This window comes from Pituophis catenifer, unplaced genomic scaffold (assembly GCF_029215685.1).
Source record: "Pituophis catenifer annectens isolate HBS135680 unplaced genomic scaffold, rPitCat1.0.hap2 SCAF_8, whole genome shotgun sequence".
Lineage (NCBI taxonomy): Eukaryota > Metazoa > Chordata > Lepidosauria > Squamata > Colubridae > Pituophis > Pituophis catenifer.
In genome coordinates, this window is record NW_027256888.1 from 45284420 (window position 1) to 45304770 (window position 20351).

General features: G+C 37.0%; 1 protein-coding gene across 1 annotated transcript in view; it reads left to right on the forward strand.

Moving 5' to 3' along the window:
* Nucleotides 1-20351, forward strand: part of AFG2A (AFG2 AAA ATPase homolog A) — a 140165-nt gene that overhangs the window by 8468 nt on the left and 111346 nt on the right. The window contains exons 8-11 of the mRNA XM_070948626.1: nucleotides 736-859; nucleotides 2037-2292; nucleotides 18787-18941; nucleotides 19954-20163. Coding sequence (XP_070804727.1) covers nucleotides 736-859; nucleotides 2037-2292; nucleotides 18787-18941; nucleotides 19954-20163 — 745 coding nt within the window. The remainder of the gene's footprint in view (nucleotides 1-735; nucleotides 860-2036; nucleotides 2293-18786; nucleotides 18942-19953; nucleotides 20164-20351) is intronic.

The window sequence follows — 20351 nt, forward strand, 5'->3', positions numbered from 1 at the left end:
AATTGGTAGAAATTGATAAATGTCAATGTGCTATACTGTTTTCATAGCCATTGTATTTTGGTTTGTATTTTCATTTCATTTGCTTTCATGTTTTGAGGAAGAATTACCTCTTCTCTCTTTATTTCTATGATGGTTAAAGAGTGTGTATTTCAAATTTTGGCCTATATTTAGTGTTTGAATACACACACTGTTTTAACATACATTCTTATTCTCTTAACTGTACCATGAAATACTGTAATTAGCTGAATATTTGAATTATTCAGTGTGATTTTTGAGTGTCATATCAGGTGGCAGCACCCAAACTCTTTGGCTGATCTTGAAAAAGTTAAGCAGAGTTGGATCTGATTAGTAATTTGGTGGGAGGCTACCATGAAGTCACAGGCTAGTACAGAGGTGTCAAACTGGCAGCCCGTGGGGCGGATGCGTCATGCGCAGGATGCTCCGCAAATGGGAAAAACGTCACGAATTGTCATGTGACGGCAACATGATGTGGTGAGTTTGACACCCGTGGGCTAGTAGATGAGGTTGAAAAAAATACCCTAGAAAAAGGCAATAGTGGTTTGAAAAGTCGGACATGCCCATAGAGTCTGTAGACATTGAGTTTAATTTGAGGATGTCTTTACCTTTTCATTTTATATGCATATTTATTCTAGTATGCATATTATAAGAGGCATGCTATTATTTCCCTTTTAATTTTGTATTCCAAGAAACACGTTATTTCTCATTTTTGTTAAGGCGACCATCCATTATATTTATTGATGAAATTGATGCACTCTGTCCAAAGAGAGAAGAAGCCCAGAATGAAGTTGAAAAAAGAATTGTAGCTTCATTGTTAACCCTGATGGATGGCATTGGATCAGTAAGTCTCTTTGCCCATCCCTTCTGTGACTGTGGAACACATCTCATAACGTATACTAGGCGTTTTGCCCAAGAATGCTTTGGGGCAAAATTTATTTCTCAATGATGATTCCAGATTATGAAATAGAAGCTTATATTACATAACAGAATAGATGTGCCTCATATGTTGTTCTGTCTATAGAAGGTGTCATGATGGAGCTACATTGCTTAGGTCAGGTCTGTCAAACTGGCGGCCTGCAGGCTGGACGTGTCATGTGCAGGCCACGCCTACCTCAGCTCCGCAAAGGCAAAAATGTTGCGATAAATCACAATATGTCACATGACGCAATTGAGTTTGAAAACCGTGTCTTAGGTGGTAGAGTCCAGAACTAGTTAATTATGTGAAGACACCTCAGTGATGCATGGTTGGAAATTGTGCCATAGTGAATGGTACATCTTATTAAAATCTTAAAATTACTTAGATCCTCAGTTCAAGCCAGAAGGTAGCTTTCCCTTTAAAAGGAACAGAGGGCACCTTTAGTTGTTTTAAGCATCTGCAACACTTTGCATCTGAAGCCAACGGCTGTTTTGGAAAGGCCATGGGTACACATGCTACTCCTGTTGCCTTTTTTTTTTTTAAAAAAAGAAATGATCTGCTGGTAGTCATGAGATTTGCATATGAGTTAAGTAAATTGTGACACCCTACCCATACCAAAACATCTTGTCACACCATGATGTCAGGTCTTTAGCTGAAAGATATATTTTCCCAGGGTGATGTGACTTTGTGACCATCTTAGAGCACCATTTTGGCTTCTGATCCATTTGCTGCATTACCCTGATTGCTTTAATCTATGGCAAATAAGGATAAGCTAGTAGAGAGTTTTTCCAGAATCATGTAAAATCTGTGTTAATGAAGTATCTGAGTCTGGTTTAATAAATATTTGTATAACTTTTTAGAAAAGGAGATCATTGTTTTCAATAAGTTTAGTGTTACCTTGAAAGGAACCAAATCTCTTTATGTGTATACTGGATTTTGGATTTAATGAGAAATTCTTGCTAATGTTTTGTGAAATGTTAACGGCTGCTTTAAAAAGATACAGTAGTCTTATCCATCTTTATCCTGATGCTTACTCTACAGTACTATTCATTTCCACAATTTACAGTAAACCTGTTTTCAGTAAAACTGTTTTGTCATTTAGGAAGATAATGAAGGGCAGCTCTTAGTTCTTGGAGCTACCAATCGTCCTCATGCACTAGATTCAGCCCTGCGCAGACCTGGACGTTTTGATAAAGAGATAGAAATTGGAGTTCCCAATTCTCAAGATCGACTAGACATCTTAAGGAAGGTTCTCAGTAAGACTCCTCACTCATTGTCAGCATCAGATTTGACTCAACTAGCAGACAGTGCCCATGGATATGTAGGAGCTGACCTAGCAGCATTGTGCAAAGAAGCAGGTAAGCTAAGTGTGCTTCACACTGAACATCAGTGTTAATTGAGATGACTTTAGCATTTAGATGTCATTATTTACTTATAATAAATCATTATTGGTGTATATGTACTAAGGCATGGTATCTATACTTTGAGTGGAATATTATTTAAATATAATTAATTAAAAAGTATATAACCACTGGAATCCTCTTAACACTTGAATGAAAATTGATCTGTGCTGCTTCTGTCCGCATTTTCAACAATTTGGGGTTAGGTTTGGGTAACTTTTTGCCAATCTTGATGCCTTCTATCACTCGTGGTGGCTGTGTCCAGAATTGAAAAAATATTGGAAAAGAAAATTGATCTGTGCTAAGTGGAATGGATGTGTTCTGTTTATATGACTTGTGCCTACTGTTCAGCATTTTACTAACATGGCTCAATATAGCACGCTATAGAGAAAAATTAATGTGGAAAACTTTATTTTGGACAAAGTTTGTTCATTAAAGACTATATGAGATCAGATTAGCGTAGTTTTTGTAACAGAACAGAACATTATGTCAAGCACAAGTCTGTGTTTGTATATCATTTAGTGTGAATATGCTCAGGATTTAGCTTGTTTTCTATTGTGTATAAAGTAAGCAAAATAATGTTTAAAACAGAAATGCATTAAATAATGTAATAATATTCATTCGCTTTTTAAAAAATATACATCAAGATCAGTTAAAATTTTGATGTGAATTAAATAAATTGTTCAATAAATACGATTTCTTCAGCTATAGTAAGCTGACCTCTAGTGGTAGGAGGTAAGATTTCATGCAAATACATTTAAAACAGTTTCTCATGTAAAAGAAATCTCTGAAAATCCTACATCGGAGTTAAGAGTATTTTTAAAAAGTAGGAAAATTGGGATGATTATAAGACATGGATGCTATACAGTGCAAAATAATAAATCATTAGTAAAACTGACACTAGGTAAATTATTTAAGGATAGTTTTTATGTAATGTATTTTCACATGCATCATACTCCAAGAAATAAAATCTGCACAGCCTTGCATATAATTGTGCCTCTTACCAATATATAGAAGTGGACAGTTTTAAATATTATTCCTGACTTTTTAAAATGATTACCCTTCCTTTTCATCTGTAACTTTTTAATATATGTAGCCATGATCTATAAATTGATATATGTTCCACAGAATTGATGCTTCCAAGATGCTGCCTGTTGATTTTTCATTAATTGAAATTGTCTATATTTCTGCAATAATTCTGCATAATATATTTTATAATGAATTATGTTTGAGGGTATTGAACAGCAATTGTACAAAGTAATACCCTAAAGCCCATTGCATAGAAATGTTATTGAAAACAGAACTTGTAACTTACACTAAACACCTAATTAAATAGTTGTGCCTTTTTCCATGGCTCACTACTTCATTCATTGTCCAAATATACTTTTATGTGATTTTATTTAGAAGTCTTGCTTTAGGGTAGGGCTTCCCATGAGTGACAACCTGTCTTTATCAAACATTGCTTAAACTTTTGAGAGTCCTGAGCAGAGTCTTTTATGAAAAAAGAATGTTATGTTGTCTTCTGAAGCTTTTTAAACGAAAAGGGAAAATGGGGGAAAACTGTACTAGATTTTTATTTAATATTCACATTCAGTATGAGAACATCTACTTAAATTAACCATTTGTTTGCTAACTTGTTAGCTGTAGTCAAACTTCCAAAGTATGAAGAACATAGTGTTTTCTGAGTTCAGGCATAATTGCTTGATCTAGAAATCATTTAATAAAACCTACCTATATTTCCCTAGGATTATATTGCTATTATTACTTACAGAAAATATTTACCGGTAGTCCTCAAGTTACAAATATAATGGAGCCTGCCAATTACATTCGGAACCCGAGGATTCGTAGAAGTGAATCACATAACTTAAACGTGATCAGTCCCTGCTTTCGCCCATGTATTTGCTAATTGAATGTGTGGGTTGTTAAGTGCACATGAGGTATCTCAGCAGAGCTGTGGAGTCGGGAGATAAATGTTCCGACTCCGACTCCGACTCCGACTCCTCAGTTTTTTGTACTTCCGACTCCGACTCCGACTCCGACTCCCCGACTCCGACTCCTCTGTATTAATATGCGAATGTATTTTATACATTCCTTGAAGGAAAGAAAGGCAACATACATGTCATTACCACAGGACTACTGGCTGGGAAGCCAACAGTCTACTGTATTGAACAGTTTAAGCAAAAGACAAACACAATGAAAACAACAAAGTTTTATTAATTTTTTTTATTAATTTAATTAATCAAGTTGCTGGATAGTAGCAGCAGGCATAAACATCAGGAACAGGAACTTTACCAGTTCAAAAATACAAACCACATTATTTGGTTGTTTTAGAACAAAAACAAAGCTTATCTATATGAACCAAAAACAAAATCTGTAAAACCTAGAAATGGTTTATATTAATCTTGAAATGTAGTTATAGGCTTAGCAAATGCAAATCAATTCAATGTAGAGTTCTAAGGAAGAGAATTGCCTCTGCCAGATCCTCTTTCATAGAGGCTCTTAAGTCAGACTTTATTATTTTTAGGGCTGAAAATAATCTTTCGACACTGACTTGGGTGGGTGGCATTGCAGTAACTATTCTGGCCACATCACTAACGATCTCTGGATAAACAAGGATGGCTTCTTCAACAGTAAGTTTTGATGAGCGATCATACTTTTCAACTTCTTTTAGTGCTTTATAAAACTCCTGTTGGAATTTTTTTATTTGGACATTTACTGGTTCTGTAACGCTTATGCGACGTCGCTTTCCTTTAGCAACTTCCATTTTGTCTAAGAAGGAATCAAAGTCTAATTCTTCGTTTGAAGAAGATGATTCTGAGTTACCACTATTGCTTAAAAGAACTCCATCCTCCTGTGGAGGTATTTCAGGTCGTAATCCCTTCATGCGAACTGCTACATCATAGAGGGCCTTTTTCCCAGTAGCAATCTGTTTACTGTTCAATAAAAGTCGGCTCATTGGGTCGACATAAATAGCCGCTAACAAGATTTCATTTTCCAGCAAAAGACTCTCTCTTTTCATCATTGAAGATGCAATGCCCTCAGCTATTAACCCTCCATTTTTGTTCAGGCGATATAACAGGCTCTTCCATTCCAAGAGGAATTTACCCGGGGTTAGATCATCACATTGCAACCTCTTGGTGACAGTGAAGGGGTGAGAAAGAAGGTTCTCCAGCTCTTTTGTTTGTGTCCACTGGCTTGCAGTTAATGCAAGATTTTCATTGTCCATTTCTTCTATGAAGTCTTTAAGTTCAAGCAAACGCTTCACCATTAAATAAGTGCTTCCCCAGCGAGTTGTTTGATCCAAAATGGCTCCTTTTCCTGCACGTCTTTTCAAAATTGCATCTGTTTTTGGGGCCCTGGCTGCAACAGTTACTTGCCGTAATTTGCCAATTAATGTAGCTGCATGGCGATCTTTTAATCCATCTCTTATGGCAAGTTGCAGTGTATGAACAGCACATCGCATATGATGAATAGTAGCAAGCTTCAATGCTTCTTCAACAAAGTTGTCTAAAAAAATGTCAGCATTCTCTTCAGTTTCTAAACTTTCTCTAATACTTGCAGAGCTGTCTTCCTCTAAGTCTAATATCTGTTTGATACCTTCTTCATCTGCCTTCATCTTCTCAATTGTGCTCAACATGTTAGAAGCATTATCTGTCACAACACATAAAATCTGTTCCTTTTTAATTTCAAAATCTTCTAGAACACCCTCCACTAACTTCTGAAGGTAATCACTGGTGTGATGTGCCTGAGTGTCCTTTACTCCGAGGGTCCGTGTTATTGTTTTGTTATTTTCATCCACAAATCTAACATTAATAGCGAAATAATTGACTCTGTGACGTGTGCATGCATCCATTTTAAGGAAGACAAAACGTCCTTTCATAACTTTCTGTAGTTCTTCCTTTTTACATTTGGCCTCCTCAATTATAAGTTTCCTTATACTTTCTCTTTCCAGAGAAACACCAAGTTTTTTTGCCATTTCTCCATTTAGGCCTAAAAAGGCTGTCTGTGAAAAGAAGGATAGTGGTACACTATTCTTTACTACCATTTCAATAATGTGGTGTTTGAATTTTTCTGGTGTCATCCTTATGGTAACTTTGTCAGATATAAAGAATTTTCTTATTTGTGATTGTTCTCCAGTAGATTTCTGAACGTTTTTTGTCACAGAAGTAGATGCAATGTTTTCATTGCTATCTTTCTCATTCACGGCTTCTAACACTTTGGGATGAAAACGCTGTAAGTGTCTTTTCAAATTTGATGCTCTTGTAGGTGCATTTTTATCAGGCCCACTGAAACTGCTAATTTTTGCATCACATTGTTTTTCACCATCATCATCTTTTCTAATACATTGGCACACGTAATGTTTTCCATCACTTGATAATGCAAAGTGCTCATAAACAGTAGACTTTGTTGTGTTTGTTGTTAGCAGTCTTTTTGCCATTGTTTAGGATGCCTCTTTCCCTAAAATATAAAATATGTTATACTAACTGGCATATAATTAGATTTTTAATATCAACATACACAGTCTTGTAAGTTGTACGTACATGGCTTTATACAAACAAATAAGCTATATATCCCAGCACTAAACCTAGACATGATTTGTCCTATACAATATAAACACTTACAGTTGAATCCAAGAAGCTGTTCCACCAAGTTCTTCTAAGCCAGTGGTTCTCAACCTTCCTAATGCCGCGACCCTTTAATACAGTTCCTCATGTTGTGGTGACCCCCAACCAGGGGTGGGTTCTAAATTTTTTTACTACCGGTTCTGTGGGCGTGGCTTATTTTGTGGGCATGGCTTGGAGGTTATGTGACTGGGTGGGTGTGGCTAGCTGGTCATGTGACCGGGTGGCCATGGCTATGTGTATAGAGGGCTGAAAAAAGTCATTTCTGACAGGTCCTCGCACTTTTGACTGGTCCTCACACTTATGACCATCCTCACATTTATGCCCGTGCAGCATTTTTAACAACCATGTCACTCATTTCACAACTGCTTCTCTTCACCATGGTGACAAGATAGGGCAAAAACGTAAAATGTGAGGACAGTCGTAAGTTCGAGGACTGGTCAAAAGGGAGAGGACCAGTCAGAAATAACTTTTTCAGCCCTCTGAGTAGTCCATATGCATAAAAGGATACAGCAATAGAGAGGGATGAAGGAAGGGAAGGGAAATTAGAGTAGGAGTGAGGGTAAGAGAGGGAGGAAGAGAGGAGGAGAAGGAGAAAGGAAGAGGAAGTAGGGAGGAGAAGAAGAGGGTGAGGAAGAGAAAGTAAGAAGGAAAGAAAAGAGAGAGGTGGTAGGTTTGAGGAGAAAGATTGCTGTACAATAAAAAAGATGAAAGGGAAGAAAGCCAACCCCAAACAAATATAAAGATATTAAGATAAAGAATGAATTGTTAAACTTTAAAGAATAAAAGAGAACAAATATGAATAAATAACAATAATTAGAAACACACATACAAACATACAATGTATTTTCTTTGAACAGAGTATTTGGCCGGTTCATAAATTTAAACAGTGTTTAGTCATTTCAATTAAATTTACAATTTCTATATTTCCTTTTTGCCATATTTATTCCTCATCTATTTTTGTAAAAAACCAATATTACCCTTCATCCTCATCTCTAATCTTAATCAAATTCAATTTTTCCCTTCTATTCTATATTATACCCCTTCCCATTGTCATCTATTTTTATATCCATCCTCACATTGGTTAATTATGTAATATTACAGTTGTTTAATATGAATTCAACATTTTAATATAAATCAATTAGTTATATAACTACCTTTTTTGTATATTAATCAATATGAACATGAATATTCCAATTATTTCCATGCAATCCAATTTCTTACAAATCAATTAATTATATTTACCAATAATAATAAACCAAATAATTTCCCCCATATATTCCTCCAAACCACAACTTAACCATTTCTGCTTTCAACACAATATACAATTAATAGTATCTCAATTATTACAATTCCCTAGTTAAATAGAGCTTTTTTTCTTTTGTGTTTTAAAATCTCCTTTTTTCCCTAAATTTCCCGTTGTTTGCACCTACCTTTTTTGGTGAGGAAAAAGAAAAGAAATCTGCCTGCCTAATTTTCTAACATGCAAAACCAACAGCCTGCTTTACTTTCTCTTTCGTTTTTCAGTATAGCTGGGGGGGAAAAATCTGCAGTCTTTCCAAGCAAGCAAAAGAGCACTGAGCAAAACAGGTAGTTGGGCAGAAGCTGCTGCCTTCTCCTTTTTGTGTGCTGATCTGCTGCTGAAGATAGGGCAGTGGGAGGATCCAGGAAGGGGCATTTATTATAAAACATGATTTCCCTAGTAGAATCCCATAGTCATGTTTAAAGTTTAAGCTAACAATCAGAGTTTACAAGTTTTTATAGCCTTAGCTGAATGACAGCAGCTTTTCCAATGGTTTACAGCTTCAGTCTTGAACTATTGACCCTCCATTCCCTTCACTTATGCAAGTGTCTCTAGTCCTGCAAAAAACATATTTACTTAATCCCTTATCAGTGAGAGGCTAGGTTACCCATGGGCGCTGCGTTCCCTGTAACAGCAGAACACAACACTATGGAAAGTATAAGTATTGCCACTCCTAATTGTGCGTTGCGTGCCTTATAGTGAAGCACATGAAAAGCATGCTTCTTCACGGTCACTTAACGTGTTCATTTTGCGGTTACGTGAGGCACTGCATGCATTGGTCTTTATTCTTACAGTAGAGAAGTCATTAATTATAACTTTTTGTGAATTGGGACATTTAAACTTGCTTTTTTTAAAATTCCAATCTAAATTTAGTAGGAGTCGGAGTTGGAGTCGGTGCATTGTTTGCCGACTCCGACTCCGACTCCAGGTACCCAAAATTTCCTCCGACTCCTCGACTCCGACTCCGACTCCGACTCCACAGCACTGTATCTCAGGGTAGGGAAGGCCATGGGGGGAACCTAGTGATTTCCCCAACCCACTGAGTTATCTCATGCATCCCCCTCATCCTGCCCGACCGGGTCACTTACCTTACATGGATCTCGATGATCAACAGAACTGTGTCCTCTCCAGCCTCTCTGCTGTGATTTCGCCTGGAGCAAAGGCTTGCCGAGGCCTAGACGGAGATTGCGTCCTTATAGGGTCTGGTCATTTTTGCAAAAAGCCTTTGCCGATGAGAAAGAAACCTGGGATGGCCATGTGCGTCCCTCTGGGCCTCTGTTCTCATCGGCAAAGGTCTCTTCAAGCTTAGAAGCACTGGCAGATAATCATTTCTACAATCCATTGATTGCCCATTCATTAATGAGCAAAGTTCTATAAAATATTATTAGTGCACTTCATTTTTGAAAAGTGCGTATCGTCTTTTGTTTTCCAGCCTAAGAAATGGTGTACAGCCATTTGTATTCAAGTGGAAGAGATATTTCTGTTTATCAAAGTTGTACCATATATATGGGTTGGCATTTTGATTAGTTTTATGTAGGAATTCCTACATAATTATGTATTCCAGAGAGACTGAGCCAGCCAGAATTTACTATCTACCTGCTGATTTCTGTTGCAGTGCAACCCTGATTCTTCAAGGATATCTAATTCATTATGAATCCTCACTTGAAACAAGCCTTAATAAATTCCCCTTTTCTTCTCTCTTCATAGCTCATCCTTTTTTTCTCTGAGTACACTTCACTTTCTTAGTAATTTAAATAGTTTTCTCCTAGCAGTTTTCATTTAAAATGAACTTTGTCTTAAATCTTGCAGTTTTACAGTTTGTTGTAGGACTGTTGGCTTTATTTAATTTTTTAATTGAAGATTATTTTTATTCTTTGTAATCTGTTCTAAGGTACTTTGGCAGGAAGATAGGTAAAAAATTATTATTAATATCATTGTCATTATTTAGTCGGGTGCAATTATAGCACTCCATATCCTGCTCAATCATACCTATTAAAATATCTTATTACTTATTTAAACAGCAAATTTAAAAAATAATAGTAAAACTATAGCTGTTGAAGAAGGACAGAATATAGGGGTATTATAAGAGAATTGTAGGAATATATTTGTAAAAAAGGACTTTATAAATGGACAATTTGATTATTGATGACATAGTACTTGCATATTTTGCCTCAGTGAAAAGTTAATACTTGCACAACTTTTAGCAAAAGAATTATATTTTAATTATTAGAATTTTCTAATGCACTGTTTCATTTCATTTCACATGATTTGCAGCTGTGAGTAGTTTTAAAGTCAAGAATAATAATCCTACTGACAACTGCACTGAAAATAAAGCAAACATATGTGATAGCCTTGTTGGAGGAAACAACTTTTTATGTTTCATTTCTTTGAAATGAAATTAATATTGTTTTCTGCTTCCTGTGCCTTGGCACAACATTGTTAGGCCAATAGGCATGTTTCAGCAAATACCGGTACTAAGCATTCACAAAGCCTGACAATTCCACATTCCTCATTCCAATAGTTTATCCAGTTGAACTTACAATGTACAGATTCTGAAGAACCAAATTCTTATACTTGTACAAATAGGAACAATTTTATATTACTTTTGTAATTAATGTACAAACTTAAATAATATAATAAAGATCCCTTCCCATCGTAAGTAGTAAACACATCTTAGATTTATCTAATAAACCTCATCATTTTTCCAAATATATCTTCATGGAGTCAACACATATTATGTATCTCCTAATTGATGGGACCTGGGCAACAGTATGTTAGTTTGCAAGGTTGTCTCAAATAGAGATTCTCTAACTTGAAGAAAATAATGTGAGAATTCATGGTGTAAAACTGGGAGTTGCTTGAGCATCTAGCATATTAGCCCAATTGTGCTCAAATTGTTAAGTATTGTAGAATTAATGATGATAAGCTGGTCTATTCTTTTTTTTACAGTACTAAAGATGTTATTCAAAAGCCATATATTGGAAATGGAGATCAATATTTAGGACCTTTTTTATTGAATGAAAGAGGTGTATGTGATAAAAAATATAAATTAATTAATGAATTGAAAGAAAATTATATGTTGTATGTTTGTGAAATTTGAGAAAAGGGGAAGAAGATATGAAGTTGATATATACCTTATGAAGTAGAAAAATAAAATTATAAATTTACAAAGGTTGAACAGAAATTATGAATTGGTGATCAGAAAATGTGCAATATTCTGCATTAATGTGACCTACGGAGAAAGATATATTGTTATGGCATGAATTGATGTATGGGAATGAAATGAAAGTGCAGAAGTAACTGGGCAGTTCAGAGACCCAAGAATGAATCAGAATGGTAACTATTTGGCATGAATTAGTTTAGAAAAATATATTCTTGTTTCAAGAAGTGATTTAAGCATATGCCTGTTCATGCATACATATGAGAAAATGAGTCAAAGAGCACAGTTGAGTTGATTGTTTATAGTAAAGATGAGATAATTAATGAAAGATGTAAAGGTGATGAGAGGTTCCACCTCCTGAGGTAGGATCTTATTTGGTGTTGATCGTCAGAAAAAAATGGACGTGAAAGAAAAAGAAATGAGTGAAAGACACGAGTAAAACTGACTTCATAAAGAAAGGTACTAGCTCTATATGAACAAATATATTAGAAGATTAGGTAATCTCCAAACAGAATGAATACAGTGAAGTGAAAATAATTATGTTAGAGAATACCAAAAAAGTATGTGGAGTTACATTGATGAAAAATTTGAAAAAAGTGCTTGGTTAAATGACAGTATGATGGAAGCTGAGAATGAGAAAAAACATCACATAGAATGATACCAAAAAAAAAAAAAAAAAGAGGAAAAACCATGTTGTACAGTGCATATAGAGAGAAAAATAAAGTTGAAAACTATCCAGTCAAAGAGAGCCTGGTTGGTTAAAAGAAGCAGGGAAATGGAGAGAAATTATGATCAAAATGTTTACTGTTTGGGAAGAGTTAACTTTCAAGGAAGAATGCTTATTGAAAGTATCAAAAATCACTGTATGAGAGTCTGCTTCTGTCCATTTTGTTATATGGAAGCAAACGTAGGGTAAGTTACAAAATGAATTCAAGGAAAAGAAGTGTCTGTGATATAACAAGAAGAAATGGGGTCTAGATAATGGATGATGAATGAAATAATGAAATACAGAAGTAAGTGAACAGTACAAAATAAGTTATAATGTCTTTATTTAGAATTGATTTGATAGGATTTAAATTTAATAAATAAATATTACCACTTTTTCTCTGGTAATTACATATGCATGTGTAATGGATGCATGTGGTTGGGAGTCAGTAGCAAAATCTTGTTTAGTACATACTTAGTATGAAGGACGTGTACATTTACATTTCTGTGCACTTCAAAACAGTATACAGACCTGAAAATATAATAAAATAAAATACAATTAACTCATAAAATTGTGAAGAATAGAATAACTGATTAATTTGGTGAAAAAACACAAAATTAAAAACTAGGTTTCTCTTGGTGCATTCCAGAAGAACTCATAGATAATGTAACCATTACAGTAATGTATTCTTTATAGATTTGACTCACATAACCACTCAAGTTCAGTTTTAACTAGCTTTGATTCATTGTAGCATCCCCAATTGTACAATCAATCAATCAACCAATACAAAGTTCATGAATGCAAATCACTGGTTGGGGAATGTAGTATAATTAAATATACCTTTTCCTCTTTGGCAAGCTAAACAGGAAATCAACATTAAGGACACATTTACGATGGATTTAGCCCCTGATTTTGCTCCTATCATCCAAAATCACCAGTTAAAAAATAGACAAAAAGAGGTTCTAAAGGAGTTTTTTAAAGTTTAAGTTTAAATTTAAGTTTAAGTTTAAGTTTATTTAGATTTATATACCGCCCTACTCCTGAAGGACTCAGGGCGGTGAACAGCCAGAGATAAAACACATACAGTATAAAATTTAAAAAACAATTTAAAACATATTAAATAAACTTGGCCCATACTAATTAAAACACCTTTGTTTTTTTAAAAAATAAATTAAAATTAAACAATTAAAAGGAGTTAGGCCAGCCCAGCCTGTTGAAATAAAAAGGTCTTGAGGGCATGGCGGAAAGTGCGTAAATCTGGGATCCTCCGTCTCTCCGGGGGGAGCTCGTTCCAAAGGGCAGGTGCCCCCACAGAGAAAGCTCTCCTCCTGGGGGCCGCCAGTCGACACTGTTTGACCGACGGCACCCTGAGGAACCCCACTCTGTGGGAGCGTACTGGCCAGTGAGAGGCTACCGGTGGCAGAAGGCGGTCTCGTAGGTACCCAGGTCCTAAACCATGGAGCGCTCTAAAGGTGGTGACCAATACCTTGAAGCGCACCCGGAAGACCACCAGGAGCCAGTGCAGCTTGCACAGGAGAGGTGTTACATGGGAACGCCATGTCGCTCCCATAACCACCTGTGTGGCCGCATTCTGGACCAGTTGGAGCCTCCGGGTGCTCCTCAAGGGGAGCCCTATGTAGAGAGCATTACAGTAGTTCAGGCGGGAAGTGACGAGGGCATGAGTGACCGTGCATAAGGAGTCCTGATCCAGAAAGGGACGCAACTGGCGAATCAGGCGAACCTGATAGAAAGTCCTCCTGGCCATAGCCATCAAATGCTCTTCTAAAGACAGCTGTGTATCCAGGAGGTCACCCAAGTTGCGAGCCCTCTCCGTGGGGGCCAATGACTCGCCCCCAATAGTGATGGCACCAACTGGCTATATCGGGGCGCCGAAAACCACAGCCACTTGGTCTTGGCCGGGTTGAGCCTGAGCCTGTTTCTCCCCATCCAGATCCGCACGGCCTCCAGGCACTGGGTCATCACTTCAAGGGCATCATTGGGGTGGCCCGGGGTGGAGATGTACAACTGAGTATCATCAGCGTACTGGTGGTACTTCATCCCGAAACCACGGATAATCTCACCTAGTGGCTTCACATAAATGTTGAACAGAAGGGGCGAGAGGACCGACCCTTGTGGCACCCCGCATACAAGGCGCCTCGGGGTCGACCTCTGCCCCCCTGCCAACACAGACTGCGACCGGTCAGAGAGAAAGGAGGAGAACCACCGCAACACGGTGCCCTCCACCCCCAACTCTTCCAACCGGCGCAGCATGATACCATGGTCGATGGTATCAAAAGCCTCTGAGAGATCTAATAGGACCAGGACAGAGGAACAACCCCTGTCCCGAGCCCTCCAGAGATCATCAACTAAAGCGACCAATGCCGTTCCGGTGCTGTACCCAGGCCTGAATCCCGACTGGAACGGATCTAGATAAACTTCTACAAAGGAAACTGTTGTATGCTGGTTGACATCCTGCAAAGCGTCTTCTCTTATGCATATTCTTTGCAGCTCTACAAATATAATTGTTAAATTCAGATTCTGTGATTGCAAGAAAGGAAAGAATAAAGCAGTTAAATAACAGTAAAAATTGCAATATTGTGATAAGATCCTCTCAGCTTTATCACTGGATCCCTCAGAGAGGGACCAGGCAAGCTAGTGACCCAAGGCCCCTGAATTTGTACCTTCTGTTGCTATTGTATTGTAACTGAAGTATTGTATTGTATTGTTAGTGTAATTGTAACCTCTATTGCAGTGGGCTAACATTTTCGGAACCGAGTGCCCAAGGGGCGCGTGTGTGTGAACCCCCAAAATGCAATGCGCACGCAGTCCCCCGCATGCGCCCCACATGTGCCCCCCACACATGCACACATGGGGCCCCGCATTCGGCCTACCCTGCGCATGCGCATGTGCCCCCGTACAGCCCCCTGTGCATGGCCCACCCCCCACGCATGCGCGGCAGAGATCTGAAGGCTGGCTGGAGGCATGTGCACATGCATGGCAAAGCTGAACTGGGGCGACGGCTCGCGTGCCCACAGAGAGGGTGCTGCATGCCACCTCTGGCATGCATACCATAGGTTCGCCATCATGGCTCTGTTGTAACTGAGAGGAAAACTATGCGCAGAGCTACTTCTACATGAGCAAGGAAAGAATAAAATAAGTACTTGCAACACACAATGTGTTCTGCATAGTGGTATGTATGGGAACTTTAGATTATATGTAGATATGAGAACAGGAGATAGAATGTATTCTATATACCTTTGTTTGATAGTTACCCTCCCATAAAGTTGAATTGGGATAGATCTGTCTGAGTCAGTGGAATCTGAAAATGGTCTCTTTGTTCTTCCTAAGTGATGGGCTATCCTACATAAGACCATGTTCCAGTTACAGGGTTTTTTTTTGACACTTATAAGCCTAAATTTTGATCTACATTACTCTACATTACTCTCCTTTAGCTAAACCATGGTACAGGTTGTCCTCGGCATACGACCACAATTGAACCCAAAATTTTTGCTCCTAAGTGAAACATTTGTTAAGTGAATTTTCCCCCATTTTACAACCTTTCTTACCACAGTAGTTAAGCAAATCACTGCAGTTATTAAGTTAGTGACATTGCTGTTAAGCGAATCTGGCTTCCCCATTGACTTTACTCATAAGAAAGTCATAAAAAATGATCACGTGACCCAAGGCCACTTCAACTGTCATAAATATGAGTCAGTTGACAAGCACCTAAATTTTGATCATGTGACTGTGGAGATGCTGCAACGGTCATAACTGTGAAAAACTGTCATAAGCCACTTTTTTCAATGCCATTGTAACTTTGAATGGTCACTAAATGAACTGTTGTAAGTCGAGGACCAACTGTAAGCATCTATAACAATGCTACAAATTTAATAGTATTCAAACTAATAACTATACTTTGAATACCAGCTAAGAATAGTGTGGTACATAATTATTTTGTTTTCTAATTGTTCCTTTAACACTAAGTTGTCCTATAAACATACATTCTTGAAAACTAAGCATTCTGATTAAGTCAAATGCTGAGTCAAATTCAAAACTGTATATATAAGATATAAAACAACCAACTTTGATGAACTCTTATAAGCTATGTGGACTTTTTATATGAATGGGTATATTTCGTTTAGACCAGGGGTGGGTTTATTAATTTTTTACTACCAGTTCTGTGGGCGTGGCTTATTTTGTGGGCGTGGGTTGGTGGGGGGTAATATGACTGGGTGGGCGTGGCCAAGTTTTTTTTTTTTTACTTTTAAAAGCATTTTTTCTACAACCTTAAGAGGTTGCAGAAAACAATGCTTTTAGAAGCCTCTGACGATCAGGCAACTCAGCTGGGATCGCCAGAGGCTTTTAAAGGCATTTTTTCCCCTCTTCGGCCGAACAGGTTGAAGAAAAAATGCTTTTAAAAGCCTCTGACAATCCCAGCTGAGCTGTGCAATCATCAGAGGCTTTTTTAAAAAAACTTTTAAAAGCATTTTTCGGCCGAAGACGTTGTAGAAAAAATGCTTTTAAAAGTTAAAAAAAAAGCCTTTGATGGGGTGGGCGGGGTAAGTGAGCGGCGACCGGGCCGGGAACCCGTTCGGAGGCATGGCCAGCCAATGTTATTACCAGTTCTCCGAACTACTACAAATTTTTACTACCGGTTCTTGCGAACTGGGAGCAACCCACCACTGGTTTAGACTCTTGATTTATAAATATTTTACAATTCTTTGTTTTTATTAGGATTTTGGAAATGTTAACCACAGTAGTTAATGGTAAGGGAACATGATTATCTACTAAGGAGTTGGAAAAAAGTGCTGTCTGATATATAGGCATGTTCTTCAAGCTGTCTTTCAGTACATGAGTAAAAGCTGGGTCTTATCCAAAATGTACTCTGGCAAACTGCGTTTTTTAAACTTCCTTTGTGTTGGACACATGCCTGCTATTTTTGGAATGCAGCTTTAATCAAAGGGTGAGGTCATTGTTCAGGATTTGCTCTATCTTACAGCTAGAACACAGTTCTCACATATACAAACACATTACCAAGTTCTTCCTCCTTCTAATTTAATGAAAAAGAAGATATATTTATGTGTTTGGTAAAGTACTGACTAGAGCCATTCCTGGAAATAACATAACCACTGATTAAGGTCAAGGTCAGCGGGGACAGCAGAAATAAATGATGCTAACAAGAGGAAACGGGAAGGATTAAGGCTTTGGCTTCAATCTGTCTTTTATTATTGGGGTTATTTTGTGTGTGTGTGTAAAACATTGCTTCATTTAAATGCTGAACTGCATAATGGTTTGGGCAAATGTGTACTATAAATAATTCAGATTTTATTTTGAAAAGTTCTAACCATCTCAGTTTTTCAACTGCTTTATTGCCCACATGGAGAATAGAGCTGAACTTTAACTACATAGAAAGAAGCAGATTTTTCCATCTTTCTCAAATACTGTACTGATGTAAAACTAAGCTGATTGAGAAATCCCCCAAAGTAGAGTAAAGCTCTACTAAACCCCCTTTTCTCATCCTAGAATAACCTTCCGATATAGCAGAGTGTCCCAGATCTTAAGGAAGGAGTAGGTACATGTGGGCCAGAGGAGTGGGGAAGAAAGATCTAGTTAGACATGCTAAGTTTGGATCCAGCTTGGAAACAAGGAGAAGACATGCTCTATCCTGAATGGTCCTGTTTCTTTCTTTATGTGATCCCTCTTATGTATCAGATTTCATCAATAACTTCTTTTTAGATTAGAAATGGTTAAAGAACAGTGCATGAAGTGGTTTTTTTTCAATTGAATATAACAACTGTTTTAAATTGGTAACTTTGACATATTTTAATATGCTACTTTTATCACAAAAATATTGTGCAACCCTGATCACCACCAGGTTTCTAGTACTTGCAGATTATGGTATAGTACTTTAATGTAAAAGTGACACATTCTTTTATTTAAGAGTTTTAGAACCTTTTTCTTCATTGTCCAAAGCTGTTTCCTAAAGACTAATTTGTTGGGTTAATCTAAATAATTTGGTGAATTGGACAAGTCTAAAGAAAACAGTGAATTGGTATATTTTTCTCCTCTTTTTGGATGCCCTTTTTCTCCCAATTAGGCTTGTGGAAGAAGATGGATAATGATGATCAGAAATCTAAATCCTTTTCTTACGAAATGCTTGAAAATAGTCTCAAGGATGTTTACTTGGTATGATGGCAGACTTTTTGTAAATAATTACTAGTTTAAGCCACAAACTAGTCATTGTTTACAAGTGTACTTTCAGTGTACCAACTAGCCTCAACATAAATCTGCCCTTAAAGATAAAGTTAGAGATTTTGTGACATTTCTGACAAAATTCTAATGTATGGCAACTTTAGTTATCTTGGAAAGAGGGACTAGTGGTGAAAGAAACTGGGTCATGGGAAATGCAATTCATTAGCATCTGGAGTATAGTAGATTGACTATTACTACTATAAATGCTAAAGCATTCATTTGTTTATGCTTGATGAAACTTAATTAAAAGAAATCTCTTACTTTCTCAGATTTTTCATTTACTACATTCAATTCAATCTTTATTACTGTCACGGATCAGCACAGCATTTACTACTTATGTATTGTTAAATATCTGTGAAATGTAATAAGAAATCCATACATTATTTTGTATTTTGTGTCCTTTATACAGGAATGCATGCTTTGCGGAGAATACTTCATAATAAAGAGAATCTCCTGGATGATGATGTGTCTGTATCTGTAATTATTAATCGCAGTGATTTCCTGCAGGCAATGAATGATGTCAGGCCCAGCGCCATGAGAGAGGTGACAATTGATGTGCCCAAAGTAAGATTTCTCTAGTCAATATTTTAAGATGATTATTTGAAGGTTGGAGAATAAGAAAAAGAGTCATGCTTAAAGGCAGTCATCTGATCATAGAAGTAGATAAAGTGGTCTTTAAGTCTTTCCTCTCCATATCTTGGGAATATATTGGAACTGTAACTCCTTTAATTCCTAGTTATGCTGTCTGGATATTCTAGAGTTGAAGTTCCAACATAGCTGGAGGTCAAGAAGGCTTGCCTAGGAAAACATCCATCACGATGAAAAATAGTGAGGGGCCCAAGTGAATAGTCAGTATTAACCTTGCATATTTTCCAACATCACAAGTTTCTCACAAGGGTGGAAATATAGCACATTGTTGTACATTGATATCATTCTCTATTTTTGTGGAATGTGCAGGGATAGACTATTTTAAGACAGGCATATGGGTAGACTAGAACTATATCCACACATGGACACAAAAACTACTGTTTCAGCAAAGTCTTTCAATACATGATGAATGAATTTCATGAACACAGATTAGTTAAAGAAAAATATTTATAGTAGATAATAATATAGCCATGCAAATGATTGACCATTGTCAATGAGAGAGTGCAAATGACTATTATACTTGTGGTAGTTTATATTTCTGTTTTTTTTTTCTTGTGCATTTCCCATGAATTAACAGCTTCTTGTTGCAACATTTGATGATCCTGAACTGAGCAGTTGTATTTATATAGCTGCCTTCTTTAACCTAAATATGGTCTACACATTTATAGGACAATAAACTTGAGAAAGATCTTCTAAAGAGATACTACATCAGTATTAGCAGAAATAAAGATTGATTAATGTATCTTATTTGGCACTGATTGTGGTGTGGGTGTTCAATAAAAAGTGATCCAAAGACAGTGTTAAAATAGATCTAATTAAGTACTAAACCCCTAGTAGCTGCTTGATAACGTGGTATTTATGCTGCTGAATGAGGGAGCTACCAAAAAGCAATGAATGAATGAATGAATTAAAGTGACTTGCTTTATAGATATCCTGGGCAGACATAGGAGGGCTGGAAGATGTTAAACTGAAATTAAAGCAAGCTGTTGAATGGCCACTGAAGCATCCTGAATCTTTCATTCGAATGGGCATTCAGCCACCAAAAGGAGTACTCCTATATGGACCACCAGGATGTTCTAAAACCATGATTGCCAAGGCCTTGGCTCATGAAAGTGGTCTAAACTTCTTAGCCGTAAAGGTTAGTAATCACTGTGTTCTTAAACATGATGTTATCAAATACCATAAAAACACTTCTCTAGTATTCTTCAATTATCAGCCTGTCAGATATGTTGACTGTATAATGGGCATTGCAATAATTACCTTAATTTCCTGTTTTATATATTTGTTTATAATGTTTATATTTTTGTTCTCAAGATTTATCAACTT